The following is an 18761-nucleotide window of genomic DNA, read 5'->3' as shown; positions in this document are numbered from 1 at the left end:
TCGAAAGCAATCTCCATCTGTTGTAAACGAGATTTTTGTTATGTCCACAAATAAAGCTAAGTTCTTCAAAAGGAATAAAATGAATTCTCCTTAGTGATTAGGAATATATACTTAAAAAGATCCTTCTAAGATAGGGAAAGCCCTATCTTTTTTGGCCTTCTTGGATTGTATTGTATTGGATGTGTAATAATGTATGGAAGCTATCATTTGTGTTGTAAAAATATAGCAGTTTGTAAGTTGTCTTCTTCCCAAAGTGTCGGGTCTGTCACTTCCAAACTACCTACCGCCCTTTCTAAGAAATGCTTTGTTTCCCTCTCCAACTGATGTGGGATCTCACAATCCATCCCTCGAGCGCCCAGCGTCCTCGCTGACGCACCACTCGGTGGATGGCTATGATACCATATGTAACAACTCAAACCCGAAACTAACGAATACTGTCTTCTTTGGGTTTTCCCTTCTGGGTTTTCCCTCCCGTTTTAAAATATGTCTGGTAGGGAGTGATTTCCACACTCATGTAAGGAATGCTTCGTTTTCCTTGCCAACGGAGTGAGATATCACATGCCAATATGAACATAGCTCAACTAGTTAAAACATATATTTAATTGGAAGATGAGCTAGGGTTTTTGAAAAATTGTGAGAGTGTCAGGAGTTGCAGATGCATAAGAAAGTAAGTAAACACGTAAACGGTTGCAAAAGGAGGCAAACGTTGTACAACTCCATCGAGTTGAGTGGCAAAATGGAAAGAGTAGGGTTATTGAACCCACGGCTCAGATAATGAGCGAGTCAGTAAAATAGCTCAACTCTACCCAACTCAACCCAACTCGTAACCCTAATTTATCACATCCGTCCTGATAAAGTATTAAACTATGAATCTGAAAGAGATTCGCAGAAATCCTAAGCCCTAGAAGACAGCTGAGAGGAGGCCCCCATTCTATCTCTGAACTAAAGAGGGTTTTTTTTCCCCTTTTTTTAACAGTTTTGTTTTCCCTTTTATGCCTTGGTACCCTGCTCCCACATTTAATGGCAAAAACCCTCCGATCATTCTTCCCTCGAGCCCATGGTTAGTACATATTGTCCATCTCGACTCATTACATCAACCTTACAGTTTTAAAACGTGTCTACTAGAGAGAGAGGTTTCCACACCCTTATAAAGAATGTTTCGTTCTCCTCTCCAACCAATGTGAGATCTCACAATCCACTCCCCTTAGGCCAGCATCCTCACTCGCACACAACCCGGTGATTGGCTCTGATACTGTTTTTAACAGCCCAAACCCGATAGATATTATCCTCTTTGAGCTTTTTCTTAAGGTTTTAAAACGCGTCCGTTAGGGAGTGATTTCCACACTCTTATAAGGAATGTTTCGTTCCCCCCTCCAACTGATGTGGGATCTCACAATCCACTCTCCTCAAAGCCCAGCTTCCTCACTGGCACACCACTCAGTGACTGGCTCTGATACCATTTTTAACAGCCCAAACCCACCGCTACCACATATTGTCCTCTTTCAGCTTTTTCTCAAGGTTTTATAAAGTGATTTCCACACCCTTATAAGAAATGTTTCGTTCTCTTCTCTAACCAATATGAGATCTCACAATCCACTTTCCTTAGGGCCCAGCGCCCTCGCTAACACACCTTCTAGTGACTGACTCTAATATCATTTTTAGGCACTAGCACACCATCTAGAGACCGACTCTCGTACCATTTTGAACAGCTCAAACCCATAGTTAGTAGATATTGTCCACGAATGCTTTGTTCCCCTCCCCAGACAGTAAAACAAACCATAAAAAAAAGGCGACTTCTTTTGGTGCATTCTTTTCATAAGAGAGAGAGCAAAAAAAAAAAAAAAACCCTAATTTGATATGAAAAGAGAGAAGGTGGGTCTTTTGAAGTCCACTAGTAGTGATATTGGTTCCATGAGTACATGAAAATATGCCATTTCTTCATCAAGCTTTTAAAGTGAAAGCAGCTGCTCAGTTGGTTTAATTACACACAACCTTCACATTACAAACCTAAAGACCCTAAACTTACCCCAAAACCACACAAAAAAACATGTTTTCTTCCACCAACAATCTCCACCTCTTCCCTCTTCAACACTACTTCCCTTCATCCCCCTCCCCTTACCACCACCTCCTGCCGCCTCCTCCCCCTCCTCCGCTGCCGCCGCACCACCCCGAGCTGAACCCCACCAACATCGTCTTCATCGGCCCTCAAGATCCACCGTCGCTGCACGGATCGGGAGGTCCATTTCTACAAGAAGAAGAAGAAGAAGAAGAAGAAGAAGAAGAAGCAAGGATGTCCCAAAATGGTGGGAAGTGTTTTTCTTCTTGTGGGTTAATTACAAAAAAAGCCAGTGTGAAGAAAGATCGGCATAGCAAGATTTACACAGCTCAGGGTTTGAGAGACAGGCGAGTGAGATTGTCCATTGACATTTCTAGAAAGTTCTTTGATCTTCAAGACATGTTGGGGTTTGACAAAGCTAGCAAAACCCTAGATTGGCTCCTTACAAAGTCAAAAAAAGCCATTAAAGAGTTGACAAACAACAAAAATTTGTATAATTTTGACTCTGAATCTGAGGCTAACCAAATAATGTTGCCCAAATCCTCAAACAAAACCCTTCCATTTCATGATGTTTTGGCCAAACAATCTAGGGCAAAAGCTAGAGCAAGAGCTAGGGAAAGAACTAAGGAGAAAATCATGAGCAAGAATCGCCAATTCCGATCCCCGCCACCGCCACCTCCGCCACCGCCACCGCCGCCACCCTCCTCCTCTTCTTCTTCCATACCCGTCTTCCCAAAAGGCGCTACGACCGTTGGCGGCGGAGCCAACTTGGATCAAGAAAACAACATCATAGGGATCATGTGGAAGCCCTCTCCTATGATCACATCTTCAAAAGGAGAGTGTTATTACAACAATTGCAACAATTTCTATTTTCCACCTCCAAATTGGGACATCAATATTGACTCTTTTGCCAAACCACAATCTGGGTTTTGTTCAATTGCCAACATGGATTCTCTCCCAGGTTTTTTTTTTTTTTTTTTTTTTTTTTAATTATTAAGAATCAATTTTGAAGAACATGGATTAATGTTCTTGAGCTGAAATGTTTGCAGAATTTCAAGTTTGTGCAAAGCCATGGGATGCCTGCAGCAACAATCAACACCTTGATCATTAACAGTTTCATATCCCACTTTATATATGTAAGATCTAATCATTATTTGAATCGTTCGATTTCACTTCCTTCTTTCTCTGGAGTAAAATGCCCTCATTCAACAAGATCCGTTCATATCAAACCAAGATGAATTGGATTCATCTAACCTTTCGCTTTACGAACTTCAAAAGATTTGATTAAGGATAGTGTTGGTGATATTCTATAATTAAGATCTTTTCTGTTTCATACGATAATCTTGTTTAGTTGATAGGTACGGGTTTAAATTTCTAATCTAAATTAAGCAACCTCTTATGATATTTTTGCTTTGATATTATAATTTGATCTTGGATTAGCATGATTATAATAGGGTATTAGGAATCTAATTATGTGATCATTAAAAGCCTTGAATATTGGAACATTTCTGTTCTTTTTAAGGTTTTGAGGATCTTACAATTGAAGACAAAGGTTTTGGTCTCTGGTTCGGTTCTATTTCTAGTTTCGAAAAATATGAATGAAATTTTTAGGTCAAAAAACGAGAAACGAGAAACAAAAAACGAGGAACGGGCATCAACTTTGCTAAACCCTAAATACATTGAAATAAAGTTCTTTTTTTTTTGCTTCTCCTTTGATGAATCTTTATGAAGTTGATTTGGTTTTGAATGGTTTATGATATGCCTATGCAGCCAACATGAGTGTTTTGAAATCAGCTTGGAGCAGTGACAGAAAACATGGATGGTTTTGTGCTGTTTGGTTCCTAGGAAAATGCAAGGAGTTCATTATATGAACTATAAATATGTAAGCATTGGGAGATTGAATTATTTTGTGACACTGCATTTTTTCTCCTTTTGATGTAATTAATGAAGCAAAAGAGATTGTATTGGAACAAAATTATTTGAATCCTAATATTTTTCGACTCATCTAACGTTCGATGTGTGTGATATCAGTATGATTCAACTAGTTTCTGAAAAATAAATTCTGGGTCGTTTTGAAATGACTTTCTAAACGCCAAAAAAGCGTGTTTAACCATTTCGAAAGTCGTTCAAAACCGACTCTTAGCTAGTTTCAAAACTCCATTAGAAACTACTGAACGAGATTTGTATGGTGGGAGACTGACAATTGTAAAAATTATAGTTTCACTGTGTATCGAAAGATTTAGAAGGGACAACCCTAGTATGACAACCAAACATTTAGGTGAGCGGACTTAAATATCATGTGCCATTGCTCAAGCTCGTAGGAAATACGAGGTGTTCTTGCTTCCTATTTTAGAACATGTGACAATTTGATGCCAAATATGTTGGATTTTTTTCTAGTACAACATAGATCATATTGACGAATCCAAGGTAACATACGTACTATATGGGTCCTATGTTTGTATCTAGTACAACCTTGTATTTTTCTCTTTTAATTTTATAATTATTATTATTTATTTCCCTTCAATTTCCAAAGGAATCCTTAATTAGGGTTTCCCTTAATTAAATCAATAATTAAACATAACTTATATAATTTAGTTCTTAATTTTGGATGAATTAATTAGTTGTCTTCTTTTATTATTATTATTTTTCCTTTTGGGAAAATAAATTTATTTTCTCACTTAATATATATTTTAATTATATTCCAGAGCTTTAATATCTAGACCTCTTTTCCAACAGCCCATTTATAATTTATGTCCAATCCATTAATGGCCTGCCAATATTATTTAAATTTTTTTTAAAAAAATCCTAATATTTATAAATAAAAATTGATTTAAAAAATAATACCCTTTGATTTAAAATAATATATTATTTCAGATTTATTTTTTATTTTTTATTTCCTAAAAAAAGAAATTAATTGAAAGTAATGATTTCCTAGTTTTAATAACAGAGATGATTTCTTTAATTAGAAAATTATTAGACAATAATTACATGATTATATTATAGTTTGACAAAATTAAACTCACCAACCTCGTGGGTTTTACCCTTTTTGGTTTTTTTACTTTTTACCATCCAAAAAAAACTTGTATATATATATATAAACAGGAAATTAAAGCAGTGAATGTATGGAAAAGGAAGAATGTGGGTAAAAAACATCGGAAAAATAGAAAATACTGTTACCTTGCGGTGAAAAACAGGAGTGGCTGAAGCTTTAGCTGAGAGATTGAGCTGTACCCATAGAAAAAAAAAGGGTTTATTTTTCATGAAATAGTTCATAAAGCCATGCATGCATGTTCTTCAAGGGTAAATAATAAAAAAGAGAGCAGTTTTTTACTGTATGTTGGGAGGTAAAAAAAAAAAAAAAGGAAGAAATTAAAGCTTATCATCATCATCATCACCTTCAGCAGCAGAACTCAGAGAGGGAGAGAAATGGCAATCGACTTTGAGTTGTTTGAGGTTAAATTTAGAGGGTCTTGAAGAGGTGTGAAGAGAGAATGGAAGAAACAGTGGCACTGACACGAATTTGTACAAAATATAGGGACTAAAAAGTAAAGAAATCTTTCAAATATTGGACCCTAAACACTTTAATTTTATGGGCACAGACAGGACATGTGCATATAGCTCTATATACAATATAATACCCACATAAAAATCTTCCCTTTTTCTCTGTTTTAATGTCCATTTAATCCGTGATCGAGATTATTCCCCGTTAGCTATACAAAAATAGAGAATTTCTCGTGTTATTTTAACCGCTCAAGCTCACGGTTAGCAAATAGTCGGCTTGGACTAGTAGTCTCATAGGGAGAAGTTCCCGCACTATTTTTAAGAATATTTCGTTCTCTTCTACAACCAACACTAGATCTCATAATTATATATTAAAATTTTTTTTAAAATAGAATTTCTATGGAGCACTCGATCCCCATAAATTTAACGTTGGGACCATATCAATCTCCGTAAAAATAAATGGAAATGTGATGTTCCACATTGGTTGGGGAGGAGAACAAACCACTGTTTATAAGGGTGTGGAAACCTTCTTCGAGCATACGCGTTTTAAAGTCTTGAGAGCAAGTCCAAAGAGGACAATATCAGCTATTGGTGGATTTGGGCCGTTACAAATGGTATCAAAGCCAGACACCGAACGATGTGCCAGCCTTTTTTGCTATTTCACATAGAGGGTAGACACGAGGCGGTGTGTTAGTAAGGACGATAGACTCCAAAAGGAGTGGATTTATAAGACGGAAACCTTCTTCACACGTTTTAAAGCCTTGAGGGGAAGCCTAAGAAAGACAATATCTGCTAGCAGTGGATCTGGGCCGTTACACGAAGACGAGAAAAGCTTCCAGTTGTGGAGTAGAGTTAGAGTTTAGGTGGGAGAGTAGGATTGCTGTTCTTCTTCATCCTTTTTCTTCACTCTTTTTACTGTTCTTCTGCTCAAGTTTGCCACTGGCCCCTCTCAAAATCTTCATTAGGCCCTCCCTCTACCTTCTTTTACATGTACAATTTTACAACTTTTTACCCTTTAAGGTAATTTTCAATCATGCTCGTGAATTTTCATTTTACAAATATAACGTTACATAACCAAATATTTGTATTTCGTCGCTATTATTTAACATTATTAACTAAATGATCAGCAGTGTGCATCTTTACAGATATGTCATCCCATATTATCTTATAATTAAATTTTAAATTTTGGTAAAAATTTAAATCTCTAATTTTTTAATCAATATTATATGCCTTAATTAATTAAATGAGACTAACTTAAGCTTTAAAATTTGAATTCTTGCTTTAGTATGGTTTTTATATTTCAAATAAAAAAAATAAATTTTTTAAAAATAATTTACTTTTGTCTTTTGGTCCATCAAGTGAATCAATGGTACGATCCTAATATCTAAAACAATGGTAGCGCAGCCCCCAACAGAGGGCCTCCCTCATTTTGTTCTTATTATTATTATTTTTTAAATATTTTTAAATATTTTAATTTAAATCATTCAATTTCACATAAAAAAAAAATTAAATTTTAATTACTAGTTAATTTTTGTATTAATTTCACACTCGCTTCTTGCCTGAATCTCCTCTCCAACGTGGAGGTTAGGTGCAGATACTGATTGTGCCGTGTTGTTCTTTGTGAGATCCCATATTGGTTGGAGAGAGAAACAAAACATTTCTTATAAAAAAAATGTGAAAACTTACTCTTAACACACGTTTTAAAATCGTGAAGCTGAATACATAACAGACAAAATAGATAATATTTATTAGCTATAAGCTTGAGTTGTTATGCTATCCTATAGAAACATTATTCTGGAGGATATTTTGGTTGGAGTCATTTTTATTCGAAATAATTTTAATAAATCACTTTAAAAAATATTATCTAAAGAATTGTTTTAACAAATCTCCTAATATATATATATATTTATTTATATTAATCTAATAAAAAAAAGATTATTTGAATAATTTATTTGCTATATTTGGCTCCATTTTTCCCCAAAATATACATATATTTTCCTCACAGTAATGGGCCTTCTTTGAGTAACGTCTGAGTTGGAAACGAAGAACCGCCCTCTCTGATTTTGCCGTCACGTATTGCCGCCGGATCTCGCCCCTAACCCTCTCTGTGTTTGTGGTGCGTCCTCTCTCAGGCCGTTCTCTATTTGAAATCTCATCAAGCTGATTATTAATGCATGCATTTTTATAATTCCAGACGTTGGTAGAATTTGGTATTCATCTCCATCTCCGATTTCGAAGATTACGAATCTGTTCTTCTTTGAAAGTTGGAAATTTTTGTTTTTCTGTTCTTTTTTTTTAATCGGTATGTTGGTGTTTAGGCATTTAGTTAGGGCTCAAATGCCCCTCTCTGTTCCCTAATGCTGCTGATTATCGTGATTAATGGAAAGTTGATTTGGGCTTCATTTAAATCTGAAATCTATCCGTCATTCACCTCGAAAAGATTCGAGATTAACCTCGAACAAGTTGGATGGAGCTTTTGCAATTTGAATTGAAGATTTTATGTTCCTAGGCTCGCGAAGTGTATTACTAACCTTAAAACTTTGTTTGATTGATGGGGAACGTTAATAGAATTGTGATCTATGTGAGTGTTTTCATGGGGAATGGGAAACGTTAATGACTTACATTACGAAAACAATTTCTATATGTTATAGACTAAATCCTTCAAAAGTAAATTGAAGAATCTTTAGTGCCATACCTTATTCAGAGTCTTCTTTCATAAGGTTATCAATTTTATATATCGTTAGTTGTTGACTCTGAATTTTCCGTTCTTTTACTATACTTCTGATGCCAGGCTATGTGGTAGGAAGTTTGCTGTGTGGAATGGAGATTTGATTTATTAGTCTAGTTTCGCAACGGGATCTTTTGTAATATCAATTTTGTAATTTGATCTTGCTCTAATCATTTCCAGATTTTGTAGGTAGTCCAAAACTTCAACTTCAGGCATGTCTGGAGAGGAGGAAGAAAATGCTGCAGAGCTTAAAATTGGGGATGGTACCGATCTTTCTATGAATCTTTGATACTCTTTTAGTATTCAATGAGATTTTATGTCTCTCAAATGTCTTTCAACGATGTGTGTTTCATTCGTATATTTGAAATTTTGAATCTGATGTGCAATTCATGTATTTAATCTTTAAATTTGCTTCAAAACTGAGAAGCTTAATTTATTACGTTGTTCCCCATGCCTTATTATACGTTTCCTTCACATTCTTTGAACCTTCTAATAGCCAATGTGATTTTTTTTTTTTTTTTTTTTTTTTTTTTTTTTTACAGTGCGTATGGCTTGGACTGAATATGTGGATTGAATGTAAACACACTGATTAATCCTGAAAGTAGTTTCATGGGTAGAATAGCATTGTAAAGAAATTGCTTTTGTTTTTTTGGTAAGAAACAGAGCGTTCATTGAGCAAAATAAAGTAATGTACGAGCACTTGCAAAGAAAAAAGGGCCTTCAAAAGGAGTCATCAATTATAAGCAAAGAAATCACGAGCTCTTATATGGTTCTAAGGTTTCTGAAATTTTAGATGAAGATATGTGATCTATGCAAAATCACATAAACATAACTATTATAAGCTTTTCCATGACAATGCAAGGTGCTTTAGACTAGCCAAATCTTTTTGGTTTTTATGGATAAGTAACCATTCGGAATTTAAGCTCTTGCGATCGAAATTGTTTTAGGGAGTACTCTTAAGCTTTTTCATTCCCTTGCATTTATTTCGCTCTTTGTTATAAGGTACATAAAAGGAAAAATATAGAATGTGATAATTTTCATCTACTTCTGTTGGTTGCCTGCAGAGTTCTTAAAAGCCAAGTGTTTAATGAATTGTGAAGTTTCTTTGATCCTTGAACACAAGTATGAGCAGCTTCAACAAATGTCTGAGGATCCAACCAATCAAGTTTCTCAGTGAGTTTATGTTTATTCTCTATTGTTTCATAAGTTAATTTAGAGTTTCTCTTCCTTGCTGGAATAGCTGAAATATATAGCTAAATTATGATATTCATTCTAACTTTCCACACAATACGAGGGATTTTTAATTCTGGTCTTCTTCTGCAGAGTGTTTGAAAAGTCTCTGCAATATGTGAAACGGTTCAGCCGCTATAAGAACCCCGATGCTGTTAGACAAGTCCGAGAGTATCCTTTAAACTGTACATGTTAATATCTTACATTTTGTGGGATGGTGGGACGGATGGGTAGTGCATATCCACGATATGCTATAACTTACCCCATTTTGAACTAGGACTTTACAACTGCAATTCTCTTGCTAGACCAAGAACTCTCTGGTTAGCTGTTATTTAGGAAATAGTGAATAAATTAGCTAAAGTTCATTATATCTCAGCAGCTATACTATATTATAGGTTTCCTAGGTATCCATCTGAAATGATCCACTACTTTGATATTTCATTCATGACTTTTATCACGTAAGTTACAAACGAAAGTTTGGGTTCATCATTTAAAATCGCATCGAAGAGGTTAAATCTTAACTACTACCATATAGAATTCTAAGCAGGTATCAGTTGGCTGAGTTTGAGGTATGTGTACTGACTCACATGGTTTAATCAACTTGCTGATTATTATTCTATGGGAAGGTTTATCTCATCGCTCTTGAAATTTGCAGCTCTGTGTTCTTGGCAACCTTTGCCCTGAAACTGTGGAGGAAGCTATTTCCATGGTTCCATCATTGAAGGTACCTTTTGCCACCCTTTTTAGGCCCTCATTAAATGGTTGTTTATTTTTTGGTATTTTGCCAATCTCAAATAGGTACCAACTTTTAGAAAGTTTACTGTTGGGTTTATCTTTCAACAACGAACATGCATCGACTTTTAAATGATCTCTAAAAAGTTTTAAAACTGAAGATGTAATTTTTTTAAATTTGTGAAAGATTTCATAGGCATTTCCAAAAAGTGAAAAAAAATTGTTTATAGATGGATCAGAGTCGCTTATAAATGCTTTTGTTGCAGACTAAAGGAAGGGCACATGACGATGAAGCAATCGAGAAGATGTTGAACGATCTTTCATTAATCAAAAAGTTCGAGTAGTTAGCTCTCTAAATCTGGGTTCAATGTGTTAATCCATTCCTTGGCATTTCTCACCTAAAACAATAGAGAATTGTACCCTTCTAATCAGAGTCTAATAACAAGTTTTTAGGCATTTACCTAAACGTTCAATTTTATTGCTTATAGATTGCTAATACTCTGTTCGATGACTATGCTATTAGACATTTTTTGAAGTTAAGAGACCCGATACCTGATAACCATATAACCAAAACTACATGGATTGAACTTATTTCCATCTCTCATCTCAAAAATAAGTTAAATAAAGTGGTATGGACATCAGAAAGTATCAAGATTTCCTATCAAACCCTCAGTTGTTCATAATTAAGTTGGTTTTTTAGTACATGGATTTGATGTATGGAAGCTTACTACACAGACTGGATAGAACAACGCACTCGACAAAAACCAGAACTAGTGGATGTCGTCTTGTCTCATAATTATTTAGGAAAGAAGATGATCATCTTAAGAATCTAACAACAGTTAATTATTTTGCTTAATCGTCAGGTTTCCATTGTACCAGAGCTAATGTATGGCGGCCGCCGCAGGCAACAAGTTTGGCTGTCCAACGACCATTCTCAGCCCCACGAGGAGGGGGAATGTCAATGGGAACTTCCTCTGGTTGCCCAGTTGTTACCTTCCTTCCATACCCAAGCCGCCCATGGTCACCTCGCCCGAACTGCCATACACATAAACAAGAATTTTGAATGAAAGTTACGACCTCTAACGGGTGTGGCAATGATCTAGAATAGTGTGATGGTATGCGAGTTCCAATTTTCGTTCTAGATCATCACCACACCATAGAATAAGCTGAAAGTTGATGAATCAAGAAAACGTCCAAACTTAAATAATAAGACAGTAATATAATGATTCTTCATGAAACACATTAGAAAAACAAAAATCCACAGCCTGTTTCATCCTACGATGATGTCTCAAACAAGGTTGTTGATTAAGACTAACCGAAAACATGCGGCCGTCACTTGTTACTGCAACTGAGTGTGTGCCTCCACATGATACCTGTGCCAACGAATGAGATAGTGGCATATTCAAAAGATTTCTTCTTCTGTGAAATAAAAACTGCAGCTCAAACTCTTATTCCTAATTCTCAGCATGGTCCTGAGATTAAATTCCAAAATAGAAACATAGCATTCAACTACTATATCTAAAATACTCCCTTTTAATTAATAAGAAACTATTTGTTCGATAGGTTTTTCGAAGATACCATTATCCGTTTCAAACTAGAACTATATCAGCTTACCAATGAAGGATTACCTTATAGATGGTCGAAGACTCGAATGTATGAAATCAAACGGAAATGTTTGTTTCCCCATTCATGCATCAAACTAAATATCCTGTCATTACAACATTATACCCATACTTCCACTACAGCTGTTGTAACAGCCCAAGCCAACCGCTAGTAGATACTGTTATCTTTGGATTTTTCCTTTCGGGCTTCCCCTTAAGGTTTGAAAACGCATATGCTAGGGAGAGGTTTCCACACCCTTATAAGGAATGTTTCGTTTCCCTCTCCAACCAATGTGGGGATCTCACAATGCACCCCCTAAGGGCCTAGCGTCCTTGCTGACACACCTGCCCGTCGTAATAGCCCAAACCCACCGCTAGCAAATATTGTTCTTTTTAGGCTTTTCCTTTCGGGCTTCCTCTCAAAATTTTAAAACGCGTCTACTCGAGAGAAGTTTCTACACCCTTGTAAGGAATGTCACATTTGCCTTCTAAAATCTGAATCCATCCGGCCTTTTAAGACACTTCTCAGCTTTAGGCAGAAAAAGGTGGGGCACAAGTATAAAAGTGGCAAGATTCATACCTGTACAATGTTCTCTCCAGACAGAAGTTGAACCTTCTGTGGAACCATTTTGCTGCTCTTGTCATTATCTCCAAACCCAAGTCTCCCATGTTCTCCTCGTCCCCATCCATAAACCTGCAACAGCAGTAAGCTTACTACTCATACATAGACAATGGAGGACGCGTCATTCAATCTTAGACCGACTCCATAATTCATAAGTGAACTTGATCAGAAGCTTGTAAACCATGCTTATTGAAGACATAAGCACTGCTACTTTAACTATGAACTAAAACTTCTGCGTCTTCTCAAATCTCAAGAAAAAAACACAACCAAGACAAGGACACATTATGTCATGTTTGTAGTTTGTACTAGAATCAATGACAAGCCAAAAATGAATAAAGTTTCATTGCTTTATTAATGGAGAGAGAGAGAGAGAGAGAGAGAGAGAGAGAACCGACCTCTCCGCTATCTGTCAAAGCAGTTGAATGCCATCCTCCAGCTGCAATGTCAACCTTTGGATTAAGATGTGGTAAAATAATTAGCAAGGGAGCCATATCAGCTGCTATCATTTTCATGGCTAACCATAGAAAATATGTTTTTTGAGACGACAAAAAAAAAAAGGAACATAGAACACAAACCAAAGTAAGACCAGAAAGGCCTTGGACAGGAATTGGCTGTGATCTTGGTTGTGTATCACCAGTTCCAAGCTGTCCATATTCATTATTACCCCATGCCCATAAAGTCCCATCTTCTTGGAGAGCTAAATTATGAAATGCCCCGACTGCAATAAGCCTCACCATATCGAGACCTTGAACTCGTACAGGAACAGAAATTTGCTTTCTGCAAACAACACTCTCAATATATTACCATCACTGCATACAATGAAAAGAGACCAAAGTAATAGAAAATGGAAGTGTTCAGTGAAATCAAAATTAGAAATTATGAGACCGTACATATCTCCAGGTGGCCATGGTTGGCCCCATGTCCATAGATGTCCTTCACGTGTAAGTACCACAGAGTGTGTACCTCCTGCAGCAACCTATGACAAACAAAAAAGATTATGTTTCTCAACCAACTTGAGACAAGCATGAAACAATCTTCCATCAGAGCCCTAGGAGATTAAAATGGGTCATGCCAGAATCAAACCAAATCTTTAAGTGACGTTGTAACAACCTAAGCCCACCGCTAGTAGATATTGTTCTCTTTAGGCATTCCTTTCCGGGCTTCCCCTCAAAGTTTTTAAAATGCATCTGTTAGGGAGAAGTTCCCATACCCTTATAAGGAATGCTTTCGTTCCCCTCTCCAACCGACGTGGGATCTCACAGACATTTGGTTAGAATGTTCATACAAGATAAGACTAAAGATAACGTTGCAAATAGCTATAACTCTTAAGAATTATTTCATCTGATAAATTATCGAACATGGGAAAAAATGTTTTCTTGATTATGGACCAAAAGGTTCATTTATTCAAGTAGACATGCTTAGTTGAAAGGGCTACAATAGCATAGTATGTGATATGTGTTACACGGTAAGAACGAACTGTATTGTGCATAACATCTATACGTAGCTGGGTAAAGTGTGGGGTATAAATCATTAGGTAGCCAGTCTTCACTTAACTCGGACCAAACAATGCCCACATAATCCAAAATAAACGCTTACAAATATATTACCTGACGAACTATTAGCTTCGGAGCACATCGTTGAGGAATTGCTATATCTCTTCTCGGACGTCTACCCGTGTCATCCTTCTTCTCAGGCTCTTCGCCACATTGACCATATTCATTGCCACCTGCACCATACAAACTTTACATGCTTACTTGCCTAACTTGATCAAATATGAGGCGCCGGGAAAACTTTCCCCAAACAAGTTCCTCAACGGCTGCAAATAACCATCCTCTCAGTTGTTACTCATATTGTCATGCACAAATGAAGATAGTACAGAGTTCAGGCAATGTTAAAACCCAATACAAAGGCCTAATATTTGTTCTCTCTCCCAATTGAGGCTTAAATCCTGCCTCCTCAAGATAAAAAAAAGCTTTGATGCCTCTTTGACGTTCTTAAGACATTGATAACTAGCACTGTAAAGGAAGTTAAGTACCCCAGGCATAAGCTCGGCCTTGATCATCCACAGCCAGACAGTGCCATCCACCAATAGCCGCCTAAAATCAGGACCCATCATCAGAAACCTTCTCTAGAACGCTAATCAAGTAGTACACAGAAGCTTTCAGCACGAAAATTAAGAACAACATGTAGAACACCACACTTAGATTGGTTACCTGTACAATCTTAACATTAGCAAGAGCTTTCACCTGGCTCGGAACGTTCTCAGCTTTGGTTTCTGCTGGGTGCCCTAGGGTTCCTCTCTGATTCCAACCCCATGTAAACAGCTACAAATCCCCCACAAATTTAAACCAAAAGTATGAAATACGAGAAGCGAACTAGACCAGAAGCTTAAACAGAGCGATTCGAATCAATTGTAACTGACCTTGCCGTCTTCGCAGATGGCGAGCGAATTTCGGCTACCAGCAACAACGGAACAGACATTCTGAGACTCGAGAGCTTTAATAGCGCAAACCCATTCCCGTTCTTCGTTGTTCCCCAATCCCAATTGCCCATCTTCTCCCGAACCCCTGCCAATTCGTTTACAATTTGATCAAACGATTCAGTTGCTATCAATCGTTGACAGCTAAACCACAAAATTAGAAACAACCATGATTACTGACCAAGCAACAATGGCAGTGTTGGCAGCCATTGAAAAGCAAGGTACAAAGCTCGAGTAATGGCGTCCCAAATTAGCAATTTCAGCTAATTACTATAAACAAATCCGAGCATAACAGTGCTTCACCTAATAAAGAAATGCAAATAAAATAAAGAAAACTTTTGCGAAAAAAAAAAAAAAAAGACAAGTATGAAATGGAAAAGCTAAATAAACTTCGTATTTATCCAAAATAATACTAATACTAATAATAATAAATATCTTAAATTTTAATTTTTTTGATAAAATTCTAGACTCTCGATAAAGTCTAAGAAATATTTTTTTTAATTTAAAAAATAACTTTTTGGATGAAACTTTTTAAAAAATATTCGTTTTTAACTTTTAAAAATATTAAAAAAAAATTTAAAGATGATTAATACTCTTAAATTTGTGTCACGTTATTATAAATTCATATTTATATGAAATTATGAAATTATAAACTTTAATTTTCATGAGTGAGTATTATGTGTATTTAAATAAATTAAAATATGGAGTACTTTTAGTTTAGCTGAATTATTAAAAGCCAATTCAAGTAATTTCAACAAAAATGGAATGTGAATAAAAAATTTAAGATTTAGGGTTTGGATTAAATGGAAAAAAGATGTTAAAATTGGGGAGTGGAATTGATACCGCCGGAGTTGGCTTCGAAGTTCGAACGTCCTGCTTTCGACGAAACTGAAGGCATTTTGACGGCTACTTCCTGTTCTCCTACTGCTCTCTGAAATGGGTTACATTCAGGAAGCTCGAGAGAATCATGTGAAGAAGAAAGTAGAGGAAGGTATTATCAAATGCTCTTATCGTCCTCTTCATCCTTAATCTGCTTTTGATTGTTGACGAAAATGATGGGTCAATTTAATTTTTGAGTCTAGAGAACTTATCGAAATCTGGTGTTGGTTATTTCTCCATTTCCAGCTTTGCGCAGCAAAATGAAGCAGAAGGCGATGAAGGAATGCGATCATTACGCTTCGAAATATGCTGAATGCGCCTATGGCAGAACGTTATCCGTCGTTTTCAAGTGTCGCAATCAAGCTAAAGAATTGAACAATTGCCTTCACCAATAGTGAGTCTCTGATTGTTTTGTTTGGTTTCTCTTCTGTAGATCATAATGTGCTTTATCGTTGTTCCTCGTGCATCAATCATCATATTTAGTTGAATTGATAAGATACATCGTTGTCCTTTTAATTGAGGGTTTCAGTGATAGTAGCTTTAGATGCTGGGTTTGATTTGTGGAAAATCAAGCATGGATCGAGTTTGATTTTAGGGACATGTTAGTGACACATGAAAGTAAGTCAAGAGCTGGAGTCATATGGCCAAACATGTGACTTGACTTCTATGGGGATGAATAACTACATAGTGCTTATGTAACTCCACCGCCATTAGATATTGTCCTCGGCGGGCTTTTCTTTTTAGGCTTACCCTCAAGGTTTTTAAAACGTGTCTGCTAGGGAGAAGTTTCCACACTCTTATAAAGAATGATTCGTTCCCCCTCTCCAACCAACATGGGATCTCACAAGTTACCACTTACCACTTTTCATGTTTATAGATGTGATTAAGGATTTGCCCTAGAATGCATTCTCAGTGGGGACGGGCATATTCATCATCTACATGCCTTGAGTCACCTATGGAGCGTATTATGGCACAGGAGTCACCATTAAGTGACGTTTAACACAAAAACATTAAAACAAATCTTAGCCTACCAGAGAAACAAGATTCATCTTGGGTGTTAAGACTTATAGAGTGAGCCACGCTATGGTGCAATGCAATGGCCTTTTCCTTGTTCAGGTTGTTAGTCATCTCTGCCGTATCGTTGTTGAACTATATGTAGTTTTGTTGCTAGAAGGTTAGTTGGCCTGTTATTTCTCTCGGACTTCTATTTAATGAACCCTGTAATGCCTTTGTAAACACTCAATATTGTCGATTCTGATCAAGAATCGTGTTAGTTCTTGAGTAGGGCAAGATGAAAACCCTAAGCCCAAGCCGGGTATCGGTGCATAGAGTAAAAAAGAGTGCATGAACATACAACGTGCATGATCAAGAGTTTGTTGGGAGAATGAGCTTTTAGGCTAAGCCACCTATGGGCAAAGAAGATGCTTATTGAGTAGCTTGAGTGAATGCAACCAAGCGGACTCGGCATCAAAAGGAAGAACCCAGCATTGACTTTAATGTGAGAGGATCTTGAATAGAGTATTGAGGCAGGTGTGACGGCAGGTAATGAGTCAGAGTAGTATCTAGGACTACACGATTTAAGGTGGTCTGATCAATATTGGCGATTTGATTAGAGGATTCATACCCTATTATAAAAAATGCTGATCGTTAGTGAGAAGAAAGAGGAGAGCCTCTGCTCTCTCCACAGTATTCTCTCCACGGTATTCTTAAGGACCTCTCTCGTCAGGTGGCTATCGGCCCTATTTATCAATAAATGATATAGGATTGGAATAAATAAACTCTCTCTGGAAGAAGATTTTAATAAGATTCAAATAGGAAGAGAGGGAGAAGGCTAAGTAAGCTACGCCCCCTTAACTCTCTATCTATAGAAAAAAAGTCCGCAAGCGAGGGAGAAAGGAATGTTGCTCACTCCAGAAATACGAGTGTCTGCGAACGATACCATTCTTCTAGGCAAAGCCTCCTTCAATAAAAATAAAAATTGTCAGATGTTAAAAGGTAATCCTTGATCATTTTAGCTGCAAGAGAAGCTAATATGAACGGAAGAAAAAATTTTCATTTTGAAACTCGTCTTGCCATGGAGATTAACGGGTGAGGGGGTGAATGTATATATAAACAGGTTTTGACAAAATCAACATCATTGATTTTCTTAGAACTATTTGCCGTTTTATATAGGAGCTTCATTCTCTTGTAAATTCTCTTCGTTCCTTCCTAATGGCAAATATTATTAGCCAAAACGGTAGTAAATTTAAAGAACGATGCATAGTTTGTCTAAGAATAATTAAATACATCTATTCTCGTTTTGTTTTCCAGCACCAACGACACCGTGTTGGAAGAGATGAAGCGGGAATATGCACATCAACACGATGGGAAGCCGTGAGGAAAAGCATAACATCATTCAATGAGAAAACTGAAGAGTGCTGTTATGGGTCAATCTCAGGTGAACTTTCAGACGATACTATGTTGAATTTGTCACTAGAAGCATTGATATATTAGTAAGAACTTAACGAAAGTTGAGGCTTTATGGATTTTGTAATCTGGATAAGCAAAGGAATTCTATTTTATTTGGATAAGAATGATCTTTCATCTCTAATCATAGTGTAAATTTCGAAGCTACTCTTCTTTGTCAAAAACCTTTACCAGGAATGAGTTCCATCTGCCATTAAGGCTCCTCGTTCATAGATTTTAGGGAGCCATTATCTGATTTATGGATTCCATCCTTCTTGCCTTGCTTGGAGTGTAAAACGAGATGAGCAATAAATCATGAAGTTCAAGATTTTATTATTGTTTTAATCTCCAAATTTTTTATTATTTGACCTTATGTTTAACATATGTCATGAAACATGTTCTCTATTGTGAATTAAAAAGTTTAAGAGAGAATTCTCTGATTGAATATGTAACACAAAGATGGGGTTCCAACCTCAGGTAAATTGTAG

At 36.5% G+C, this 18761-nt stretch overlaps 3 protein-coding genes across 4 annotated transcripts; 2 read left to right on the top strand and 1 right to left on the bottom strand.

The window, feature by feature from the left end:
* The first annotated feature begins 7541 nt into the window (after positions 1 to 7541).
* On the top strand, positions 7542 to 10782 carry LOC111445330 (DNA-directed RNA polymerase II subunit 4-like). Of its 2 annotated transcripts, none has more exons than XM_023083633.1 (7): positions 7542 to 7673; positions 8475 to 8548; positions 9350 to 9458; positions 9609 to 9686; positions 10051 to 10084; positions 10171 to 10239; positions 10514 to 10782. In XM_023083633.1, exons 2-7 carry the CDS (start codon positions 8500 to 8502, stop codon positions 10589 to 10591), a joined length of 417 nt encoding a protein of 138 aa, XP_022939401.1. In that variant the 5' UTR covers positions 7542 to 7673; positions 8475 to 8499; the 3' UTR covers positions 10592 to 10782. The 2 variants fall into 2 exon arrangements, with proteins under 2 accessions (XP_022939401.1, XP_022939402.1); XM_023083634.1 differs by having other exon boundaries at positions 8466 to 8548.
* Positions 10783 to 10881: 99 nt separating this feature from the next.
* Positions 10882 to 15277, bottom strand: LOC111445329 (ultraviolet-B receptor UVR8-like). The gene is made up of 11 exons (XM_023083631.1): positions 15131 to 15277; positions 14893 to 15037; positions 14684 to 14794; positions 14506 to 14566; positions 14078 to 14196; positions 13361 to 13446; positions 13046 to 13247; positions 12866 to 12919; positions 12429 to 12542; positions 11564 to 11620; positions 10882 to 11282 (listed from the first exon to the last, which is right to left on the bottom strand). The coding sequence occupies exons 1-11, from the start codon at positions 15157 to 15159 to the stop codon at positions 11100 to 11102; spliced, it is 1161 nt and encodes a 386-aa protein (XP_022939399.1). The 5' UTR covers positions 15160 to 15277; the 3' UTR covers positions 10882 to 11099.
* Positions 15278 to 15703: 426 nt separating this feature from the next.
* LOC111444640 (uncharacterized protein DDB_G0275933) lies at positions 15704 to 18607 on the top strand. Its single transcript, XM_023082605.1, has 3 exons — positions 15704 to 15940; positions 16075 to 16222; positions 18139 to 18607. The coding sequence occupies exons 1-3, from the start codon at positions 15886 to 15888 to the stop codon at positions 18203 to 18205; spliced, it is 270 nt and encodes an 89-aa protein (XP_022938373.1). The 5' UTR covers positions 15704 to 15885; the 3' UTR covers positions 18206 to 18607.
* The last annotated feature ends 154 nt before the right edge of the window (positions 18608 to 18761 follow it).

Source organism: Cucurbita moschata, unplaced genomic scaffold, assembly GCF_002738365.1.
Source record: "Cucurbita moschata cultivar Rifu unplaced genomic scaffold, Cmos_1.0 Cmo_Scf00007, whole genome shotgun sequence".
NCBI classification, from domain to species: Eukaryota; Viridiplantae; Streptophyta; class Magnoliopsida; order Cucurbitales; family Cucurbitaceae; genus Cucurbita; species Cucurbita moschata.
Note: the sequence above shows the minus strand (reverse complement) of the source record. Positions and strands in the feature narration are given on the sequence as shown.